At 37.0% G+C, this 11452-nt stretch overlaps 1 protein-coding gene across 1 annotated transcript; it reads left to right on the top strand.

The window, feature by feature from the left end:
• Positions 1–4822: 4822 nt before the first annotated feature.
• On the top strand, positions 4823–11138 carry LOC121239815 (protein NRT1/ PTR FAMILY 4.5-like). The gene is made up of 7 exons (XM_041137142.1): positions 4823–4997; positions 6592–6816; positions 8936–9005; positions 9108–9325; positions 9420–9842; positions 9934–10058; positions 10195–11138. Exons 2-7 carry the CDS (start codon positions 6793–6795, stop codon positions 11036–11038), a joined length of 1704 nt encoding a protein of 567 aa, XP_040993076.1. The 5' UTR covers positions 4823–4997; positions 6592–6792; the 3' UTR covers positions 11039–11138.
• The last annotated feature ends 314 nt before the right edge of the window (positions 11139–11452 follow it).

Consider the following 11452-nt stretch of genomic DNA (forward strand, 5'->3'; position numbering starts at 1 on the left):
CTCTTCTAGCTTTCTGAAGAGTCTTCTTATAACCCACGTGTCCAGCTTGAGGATTGTTATGAAGATAATCAAGAATCTTCAACTTAAATGGAGAATTAGGAACCAATACCAACTTGCCCTTTCTCAATAGTAACCCTTGTTGCAAGCTATAATGTTTAGGGCCCAACAGCCCAGAATTGAGTTTGGATACAATCTCAACTAACTCATTGGATAGGTTATAACTATCCTTTAATTCCTGAATCCATAAAGGAGTGGGAAAAGTAATTAAAGCCAACACAACACAATCATCTTCATACTGCCTTGACAACCCATCAGCAACTACATTTTCCTTGCCACGTTTGTATTCAATGGTAAAGTTGTACCCCAACAACTTGGATAACCACTTCTGTTGGAATTCAGTACCAACTCTTTGCTCAAGAAGATGTTTAAGTGCTTGTTGATCTATTTTTATCTTAAAAGATTGACCTAACAGATAAGGTCTCCACTTAGAGACTGCAGAAATAAGAGCTAAAAGCTCATTTTCATAAGTAGACAGCAGTAATGCCTTGCCCTTTAGACCTTTGCTATAAAAAGCAATAGGTTGTCCTTCTTGCATAAGGACTGCTCCAAGACCAATGCCTGAGGCATCACATTCAATTGTGAAACACTTTGTAAAATCAGGAAGCCTCAAAATAGGAGGCTCAGTCACTGCCTCCTTTAATTTCTGGAATGCTCTAGTTGCTAGTTCTGACCAATTGAAGGCATTCTTCTTAAGCAAGTTTGTTAAAGGTGCTGCAATGGTGCCATAGTTCCTTATGAACTTTCTATAATACCCAGTAAGGCCTAAAAAGCCTCTCAAAGTTTTTAAGGAACCAGGTATGGGCCAATCAAGCATAGCTGCCAACTTAGAAGGATCTGCTCTCACCCCTCTTTCAGAAATTAAGTGACCTAAGTAGTCAATTTCTTGTAAGCCAAACTTACACTTTGACCTCTTTGTAAACAAAGTATGCTGCCTTAAAACCCCCAACACTACCTTCAAATGCTCCAAATGATCAGTCAAGGAAGAACTGTACACAAGAATATCATCAAAAAACACCAAAACAAACTTTCTTATAAAATGTTTAAATATTTCATTCATTAAACCTTGGAAAGTTGCAGGTGCATTAGTAAGCCCAAAGGGCATTACTAAAAACTCATAATGGCCCTCATGAGTTTGAAAAGCTGTTTTCTCAATATCCTCTTCCTTGACTCGAATCTGATGGTACCCAGACCTAAGATCCAGTTTTGAAAACATATTTGCTCCAAACAACTCATCAAGAAGTTCATCAATGACAGGTATTGGAAACTTGTCCTTGATGGTCACTTTATTAAGTGCACGGTAATCAATGCACATTCTCCATGAACCATCTGCTTTTTTCACAAAAAGAACAGGTGAAGAAAAATGGCTTTGACTAGGCCTCACTATCCCAGACTTGAGCAAGTCTTTAACAATGGTCTCTATTTCAGTTTTTGGTAATGGGGATACCTGTAAGGCCTTACTGAGATAGGAGTGGTGTTATCTTGCAAGAGAATTTGATGATCAAAACTTTTTTTAGGTGGCAAACCAGCTGGCTCAGCAAAGACATCAGAAAATTCATCTACTACTGCAGCTACTTCTTCCAGACAAGAGTCCCCTTCTTGAACAGGTTCTTCTGCTAACATTTGTAAAAACCACCCTTGTTGGTTAATTAAGGAAGATTTAAAACATCTCATTCCTTGGCAGATCCTCAATTGAGCATCCAATACTCCCTTCAGTTTCATTTCAGACTGCCCCATAGAAAAAGTCATAGACATTGTTGAAAAATCCCAAATAATGGGTCCCAAAGTCCTAAGCCACTGAACTCCAAGAACCACATCACAACCTCCTAATTCCAGAACATGAAATGGAATTAGAAACTTAGAACCTTGAATTTTAAGAGGCTTTTCACATTTACCTTGACTATAAAGGGAATTCCCATCAGCAACTTGAACCTGCAATTTTGTAGTTTCATCAACTTTTAAATTAGTTGCCTGAGCAACAAGAGGGTCAAGGAAATTATGTGTGGATCCAGAGTCCACCAATATCTCAACAGAAACAGCACCAATTTTCCTCAACAACTTCATAGAATTGCTGTTAATGCAGCCAGACAATGCATGGAATGAAACTTCCATTCCCCCTTCATTCTTTTCACTATCTTTTGGTAAAACTTCTTCTGGTTCACTAGAATCCAGAGGCACAGAATCTTCTTGCCCATCCCCATGGATCAAATACACTCTAGGCTTTTTACAAACATGAGTTGGACTCCATTTATTGTCACAATGGTAACACAAGCCTTTTTTTCTTTTTTAATCCATTTGTGTAGAAAATACCCTCCTGACTGGTCCAACAAACCTCTGACCACGATCATTACGTGTCTCAGACTGTGTTTTATCAAAATTATTATTCATGAATCTAGTGGATTTCCGTGAAGCTAAGACATATTCCTCTTGGATCTTAGCTAATCCAAATGCAACATTAAGGTCAATAGGAGCAAGCATTCTGACTGGAAGCCTAATCTCATCTTTCAGTCCGCTCAAAAATATGCTCAACTTGTGCCTTTCAGAAAGACCTTTAAGCCTATTTGATAAAAACTCAAACTGATCCTTATAATTGTTCACTGAATTGGTCTGCTTGAAGCGATTTAAAGCCTCCATAGGATCATCATAAGCAGTGGGACCAAAATGAACATTTACTGCTTTAATGAAAGTATCTCAGCACCTAAAGATCCCCCCATCCAAAGCATCTTGATACCAAATTAAAGCTTGACCTTTCATGTGATAACCTGTTATCACTAACCTTTCTCTCAAAGGTGTTTGATGGAAGTCAAAGAACTGAGTAGCTTTAAAAACCCATGCTAATGGATCAGTACCATCAAAATGAGGTAAATCAAACCTCATTCCTCGAGGTAAGACTGGTCTTCCCTCTTCATGATCTCTCCTGCCATTATCTTGTACATTATCATTGGAAACAACTGTTCGAGTTGTTAACACAGTCGTAAGAATTTCATAAATTCGATCTAACCTGTTAGCCAGAGTATGAAGTGCATCATTGTGATCATCCAACTGCTTTTGAACAGCTTCTTGTTGTTTGCCCTCAGCCTGCGACTTGAGAGCCCATCTTGTACCTTCAGCCATCAGAGTAATCTTCAGGAGAGGATTGCCTCTCTGATACCAACTTGTAAGGTACCAAACCAGAAACAATAGAATTCAAGAGAATTGTTCAGTAACTCTACTCTCTCACTCACAAATCATAACATAAAATCAAGAACCACTTTATTGATTCTTGCCAAGGGTTTTCGAGGAACCCTAAACCTCCTTACAAGAAATGAAGAATTTCACTAAGATAGTTCGATACCAGCTCTGCTGATTGTATTTATAGAACTAAGAAGAAGATTAAAACGTCGTCGTTAAGAGCCAGTCTGTAGTGTTCAGACAGTTATTTCTGTTACGCGTTGCTATTGATCAATACGCACCGTTTCACTTAAGTTCTGTTATTTCTGTTATCAAATGCTACGCACCGTTTTGTTCCTTATTTCCTTTCGATGCCAACTTCCCTTCTACATACCAGCTACCATGACATCCCACCCTCTGCACCTTACACGGAGCTTGGCCCTATATTACACCAGAGTATTAAGGTAAAATGGGGTGCAAGATTGAGTGTGGAAGTAACGAGGTGAGAATGTTTTTGCTGCAGTTGTTAGAAGCGTTTTGCTTGGAAGCCTGTGGATACCAAATCATAAATGTAACAACTCTAACTATGTCCAAAACTCCATTTGCAGTTTCCAATATGACGACTGTATTCAAGTCGAGTTCGGGTGAATTGAGACTCTCCAAACAGGGTTTAAGTATCTTAAAACTTGGCACGAGTTCGACTTATACAAAATTCAGGCTAGAACATCCAGCTCGAGGTTGACTTCAATTTCTAAGTTGTACTCTAATTCGACTCAATTATATTATTAAATAGGCTGTTTGTAAACAAAAAAAATAGACTCGACTACTAAGGGCATGTTTGGGTAATATGATGAAATGAGAGTTTGAGAAATTAATAGTAGTAAAATAGTTTGTTAATAGTAGTGAAATAGTTTAAACTAAGATATTTTTTCTCAAACATACTTTTTAATTTATTTGAGATTAAAAAGTATTTTAATTTGTAACACATAAACAATCTTATTTTTCATTTTTCTATTAAAAACTTTTAAAGTTATTTAAATATTTTTTAAAACTTTTAACACAACCCCAATCAAGCCCTTAATCGAGTCTCGATTTTGGATATTAGAATGTCCTGTTCGAATTGAGTTTGAACATTTAAACAAGTTTTATTTGAGTTTAAATCGAGCTTATCTTTTAACTATTGAGCTGAGTCTTGATTGGACATTATGCGTTTGGATGTTGAATTTAGTTGAGTTTAGATGATAAAATATTATTAGAATATTATTTTTTAATATTATTATTATTTTAGGATTTGAAAAAGTTGAATTGTTTATTATATTTTGTGTTGAGATTTGAAAAAATTGTAATGATGAGTTAAGATGAGTTGAAATGAGTTTGGAATCCAAACTCACCATTACGAGTTTACGGCTATTTGAATCCAAGACTTACGGCTTGCCACAGTTCATTCTCAATTTTGGACCATACACCTTGAGGGTAAAATTAGATGAGTAATGATATCCGCACAACAATTTCATAATATATGTCACAATACATATTATAAAATAAGGATACTTTTATAAGTAATATTAATTTTGTAAGGTTTTTTATAAAAATACATTTTTTTAAAAATATTATTGTTTAAAATATTTTAAAAAATAATGTGTATTTACCATTTTTGTCGTGTACCGCGTAACGAGTGGGTGGATCCATTTTTCATAAAGTTGAAGTTTCCATGTTTTTATCGGCCGACCAGATGAAAGTCGCGGACTGTTTGAGGATTCGAACAAAACCCCATTACTCCTAAACTACAGGTACTGGAACTTTTGATTATTATTATTTTTCCTTTATTTTGGATGCTAAAATCTTTTGGCTGTCCGATATTTGTTCGATGTCTGTTAGTTTCGTGAAAGGGTCTCTATTTTTCGTTAGTTTAGTGAAAGGGTCTCTATTTTTCGTTTTTTATTGATTTTTTTTTTTTAATGTTTCTTAAGTTCAGTAATTTTGTTTAGTTTTTGAAAGCAGTCTGAGTAATGATCTTGACCTTTTCTTTGAAATCGCATACACTGAGTAATTATGTACCCGAAACTCTTGATAATCTCAGATATACCTTATTGAGAGTTTTCAGACATTTGAGTTGCTGGAGATGACATAGGCGAAGCAATTAGGAATGGCTCAACAACTCTATGGTGTTTTCAGGCCTTATTCCTACATATATTAAAAAAAAAGATTTTAACAGTTAGATTTGAATTGAGGGTACAGAGTGAAACATACATACTGGTAGTTTTGGTGTAAAATGAAAAGGAGCGGTAATTTTTGGTGGGTAAAAGGCATATTTTTCACAAAAATATCTATATGTATAAACCTATATCATTTGGTATTTGCCATTTTCAAAATTGTATGCAAAATATAATGTGTGTAGTTGAATGAATGGATTTTTTTCAATAGCGTGGCCATACTTCATACTTGCCTCTAGGGGACATTTTCTGTATTTTGTTCATGGAAAAGCTTTGATTGGGGCCCTATCTAGACTTGTGTCTGGTTAACTTGCCGAGAATACACTTATCATCTCTGTTGCTCACTTGTGAAATATGATAATCTCTGTCTCTTCAGTGTTAACATGTTGGCTTCAGTGACTAGGCCTGCTAAAATTTTATGTTGGCAAAGTTCATTTTCTGAATGTAAATCTACACCCCAAATGGGATTATTATATTTAAAACTCTTTCCTATCCACTGCATATGTGCAAGGTTTTTATTTCTCCCTTCAATTGAGCAATTTGATGGAGTAGATGATTTTACCCTTTCACATATTATGTGGTGAGCCCTTATAAAAGAGAACATGTTTGAGAAAAGAGAATGTGTTTGAGCTGAACTAAAAGTTTTCCTGTCTTTTGTACAGAGCTCCGCCAAGATACAGTTTTGAAGTGAGGTCGTTTTCATTTAGGAATTCATCTGATTATGTCTAAATGTCAGTTTAAGTGCCATCAACTATGATTTTTGTTATCTTTCAGTTTTCTGGAAACAGCCTCTCCCAATTTTCAAGAGCCAAAGAATCACTTGTAGCGATGTCACTCAAGCTTTTGAACAATGTTATTCTTCATCTTATAATTTGTCATTCTCGAATCACACTTGCTGATGTGGCACATTTTAAGTAGTTTTATATTTTTGCTTCCCCTTGAATTTGAATTACCTGAGGTTCACATGCGGAAAACTCCTTACTAAAGGTATGTGCACCCTTGGGATTAGTCAGGACTTTGTTCTCAGACACCCAGTACCAATAAAAAAAATTTGTCACACAACATGTGTGATTAAGGATTACAAAATCTAAGATGAAAAATAACATTTTCCTTTTCTTCTATATTGAAAGATTTTGTTGCTTAGTTCATATCTGACATCCTAACTTTACAGGGGAAGGTTTTTATTGACTCTTCTATGCAACATTGTGGCTGAGAATGATTCTGTCTAGGGTTTGGACTAGGGAACCATATACTTTACTTCTAGTACTCCATGTGAAACATAGGCAGTTTTATAATATATTATAAAACAAGAAATCACCAAAAGTTGCATAATTGTTCGGAGCTCAGGATAAGTACAACAGTAGCCAAAACGATGGCCTGTGAGGAGAAGACTCTGGTTGAAATCTTGGAAGAGCATAATCCAATTGACCTTGCCAAATACATAAACTATGTAAGTGCTCCGCAAGCTGGTGCCATAGCAACCTTTTCCGGCACAACACGCGACTCTTTCGATGGCAAAACAGTCTTGGAGCTGAGATACGAGGCGTATGTACCCATGGCAATTCGATGCCTTAAATCCATTTGCTCATCCGCTAGATCCTCCTGGAATCTCCACTCCATTGCAGTTTCTCACCGCCTGGGCCCAGTTCCAGTTGGAGAAACAAGCGTCTTCATTGCAATCTCGTCAGTTCATCGAATTGATGCATTGGCTGCTTGTAAGTATGTAATTGATGAAATAAAGGCATCAGTTCCAATATGGAAGAAAGAGGTTTATGCTAATGGAGAGATCTGGAAGGAGAATTCTGAGTTCTTAGAGAGGAGGCTGGAGCTTGGAAAAAATGATGGGGGCAGGTGTGGAAAAGCTGCTGAGTTCAAGGCACACGATAGAAAGGGCTGCTGTGGGGCTAAGGTTAAGGTGAATGAGGAAGGAGTTGCCAACATCAGAACCGATCATGGAGGGTCCAGTGAAGCTGAGTATGGGGAAGACCCCATTCATTTGCAGTAATCTTTCTTTCTTGTAATGGCATTCTGATTCTTGTAATTTTAGACCTGGAATTTTTAAACCTTTTTGTCTTAAACCTAGTGTTTGAGGCTTTGAGAGCATTCAAGATTTGAGTAACGTAAGTTCTTGAAAATAACGCCGGACGACTCATGTGAATTTGGTGCGTTGGTAGCATCCATTGGCGAATAACCATATTACATGTGACTCCTTTGTCAATTGTTTCTATGAAAAGGTTTTCTTGATTTGTATAATTATTGTGCCTGTAGTTTTTGGATTTTCCCTCTTAGATTCCTAGAATCCCCCCTCCTCCATGGATAAGCTTGTACTTTAAGGTCTAGTTTGTTTTTGCAAATGAGATGAGATGACTTGAAATTAAAGTTAAAAATTGAATAAAATATTGTTAGAATATATTTTTTTATATTACTTTTGTCTTGAGATTTGAAAAAATTGAATTATTTATTTTATTTTGTGTGAGAATTTGAGAAAATTATAATGATTAGATGAGATTAGATGAGTTGAGAAGAGTTGTGAAAACAAACGAAGCTTAATAGTCTCTGTTAAAATTATGACATCATAAAAATAGGTCGAACTTTATCTTTAATGTCTTGTTTGAAGAACTTTTTGAACTTAAGTTGCTATTTTGCGGTCCTAAATTGCTAAATGAGCTTGAGCAAGTTTAATACACAAGACATATTCGTAGAGTATTCCCTCAATATTCTCTTGTGGGTTTTGATTTTACTAATGCAGAGATGGATCTATTCCGAGTTCAATTTTCTGGTCGTTTGGTACATGAAAATAAGCCAACAAAAAGAAAAAAAGAAAAGAAAAGGGAAAAGCCTTCTAGCCCTGAAGATCAGAGAGATTGGTCAAAGTTTTCCTCAAGGCATGTATAAGAAACATATGAACCATGGAAAATTCTATTAATTGATGATTAATCTTCTTTTTGAGGGTTTAGAAAATCTGCTCAAGAAGCTATTACTCTCCCACTAAGAGATGCCATTGGTTGTACTTATCAAATAGAGTGGCAAAGTTTATTATAATGTTAAACTGAAGGTACACTTCCAAAAGTAAGAATAATAGTCAGATTGTCTGAATCCAATTTGTGGTACTAATAATTGTCCAGCATTTTGAGGGGAAGTATAAAAAAATTTGAGAAAAATGAATATTCCTCCGGCACAGAGGAGAGAGGTAGCGGCTAGAAGTACAAAACAGGGAATAAAAGAGTTTTTGGATTATTTAGAAAGAACAACTTCAAAAATTCCATGATAAAGTCTAGCAGTTTGGTGTGTAGTCGACATGACACACTATATATACCACTCCCTCAATTTTATACTCAGAGCCACTCCCACTTCACAGTTATTTGAATCTTCCTAAGCTATTGGCAACTCTTACTGCTCTCCTAAGCTCTAAATAATGGTAAGCACTGTACTATGCTTTCTCATCTCCATACCTTTCTCTCTCTGTGTCTCTTGCTGATTGTTGCTTCTCTATATTTTACTTGCAGAATAACAAGGAAATGGATATGCTCATCAGCCCACGGGGCAAGGGAAAAGGTGGATTCCTGGCTTGCATGTTTGTGTTTGGTAAGAACATCCCTGTATTTTTTTTTTTTTTTAATGTTAAAGTAAGCAATGCATGCAAAGCTAGAGTTCATGGTTAACTCATACTACTTTTCTGATTTGCAGTGTTGGGGACCTTTGAGAATATAGGATTTGTAGCTAACATGGTGACCATGGTTCTGTATTTTAAGATTGTGATGCACTTTGATCTATCTGCTTCTTCAAATACTCTCACGAACTTCATGGGTTCAGTTTGGCTTCTCTCACTCTTGGGAGGCTTCATTTCAGACACTTTCTTAAACCGACTACAAACGTGTCTGACATTTGGAACATTCGAAGTACTGGTAAGATTCAATGTCAAAACCCCAACTACATATCCATGTTTCTATTGGGGGCAAATTTTACCTTACTATTTCAAACTACCACTTTAACTTGCAGGGTTTAATAATGGTTACTATTCAAGCTTACGATAAAAGCCTGCATCCTGATCCTTGTGGCAAGTCAAGTTGTGTCAAAGGTGGTAAAGCAGCCATGTTCTACGCCTCCCTTTGTCTATTAGCAGTTGGTTCTGGTGGAGTTAAGGGGTCTCTTCCAGCACTTGGTGCCGACCAGTTTGATCGCAAGGACCAGAAAGGAGAGAAGCTTCTTGCAAGCTATTTTAATTGGTACTTACTCAGTACAACGATTGGATCCATGGTTGGAGTTACAGTCGTTGTGTGGGTTAGCATGAACAGAGATTGGTACTGGGGTTTCCTCATTGGCACTGTCACTGCTGTTGTTGGATTCATCTTTCTTGCCATTGGGAATCCCTTCTACTGTTTCCAACCCTTGGGAAGTAGCCCTATAGTGAAGATTGCACAAGTTGCTACTCTCTCTCTCTCTCCCTCTCTTTGACCTTTATCTACTTAGATTTGTAGCTATTATCAAGGAATGATTCGTGTTTCTGCTTCAGGTTATAGTGGTTGCAATTAGAAACAGAAGGTTGTCAATACCAACTAGTCCAGATGAACTGTACGAGATCGATGATGAAGATAGAGATCCATCTGAAGAAAAAATTCCACATACAAGCCAATTTAGGTAATGGTGTAAACTTTACTCAGAAATGTAACAGCTGGTATTGCATCATTGTGTGGCACAATTTTTTAGATTCTCTCTTCTTGGCATCTTCCAACTCCAGTGCACAGTTGCTATAAGTCTGCTTTTAATGAATCAGGTCGCTCGATAAAGCTGCTATTCTTCTCGAGGGCATGACTCCAAAGCCATGGAAAGCCTGCACAGTTACCCAAGTTGAAGAAGTCAAGATATTAACAAGAATGCTGCCCATTATTGGAAGTACAATCATAATGAACACATGCATGGCACAGTTGCAAACATTCTCAGTGCACCAAGGCTACTTCATGGATCCCTATATTTGCTCATTCAAGTTCCCAACATCATCAATACCAGTGATACCACTCTTCTTCATGTCACTCCTCATACCCATCTACGAGTTCCTCGTGGTCCCTTTTGCTCGGAAGATCACCGGCCATCCATCAGGCATTACGCAGCTTCAACGTGTTGGAGTGGGGCTTGTTCTCTCCATTATTTCAATGGCAGTAGCCGCCATGGTTGAAGTGAAGAGAAGGAACCATGCCCACAAAAACCCATTACAGCCCTTAAGTCTGTTCTGGCTTTCCTTCCAATATGGCATTTTTGGAATTGCAGACATGTTCACGATTGTGGGATTGCTGGAGTTCTTCTACAAGGAAGCTCCCTCGGGAATGAGATCGCTATCTACTTCCTTCACCTTTTTATCCCTATCATTTGGCTACTTCTTGAGCAGTATATTTGTGGACCTCATTAACTCAATCACCAAGAAGATTACTCCAAGTAAACAAGGGTGGCTACATGGAAACAACTTGAATGATAACAACTTGGATCTTTTTTACTGGTTCCTTGCTATCCTTAGCACCCTCAACCTTGCAATCTATCTTTATTGTGCTTCATGGTACAAGTACAAGGAAGACAGTACTGCAGAGTTTGGGATCAAGTCTAAGACACAGAATGGAGATAAATGATTCAGGGAAGAAGAATTTGGTGGCAATTGCAACACAGAGAACCAGAATATAAGCATTTGAATTCCTTTGTTTAATAATACAATGGATTGTGATCTTTTAAGGAAAGAAAGATGTAATAATGTGAGAATTGAGAAATGTTTTGGCATTCCATAAATCACTTGTCATATCCACTCCCCCAAACTTTCATTCAATCTTCATAAAAAAAAATAAAAGTAAAATTGAGTTGGACTGCTACAAATCATGTGCACCCTTTGTTTCTTATCCATAGGCACTACTGATGAACAACTCGGTCCCTAACAGGAAAGAAGAATGACACCTTCTAATTAGCTTTACGCAAATCATTTATAGGCCAAAGTCTTGCAAAGAAAGATAGTGATCATGATAAATACAGATTCTTTCCTCAAATTACATCAG

This window comes from Juglans microcarpa x Juglans regia, chromosome 7D, assembly GCF_004785595.1.
Source record: "Juglans microcarpa x Juglans regia isolate MS1-56 chromosome 7D, Jm3101_v1.0, whole genome shotgun sequence".
In the NCBI taxonomy this organism is placed as follows: domain Eukaryota; kingdom Viridiplantae; phylum Streptophyta; class Magnoliopsida; order Fagales; family Juglandaceae; genus Juglans; species Juglans microcarpa x Juglans regia.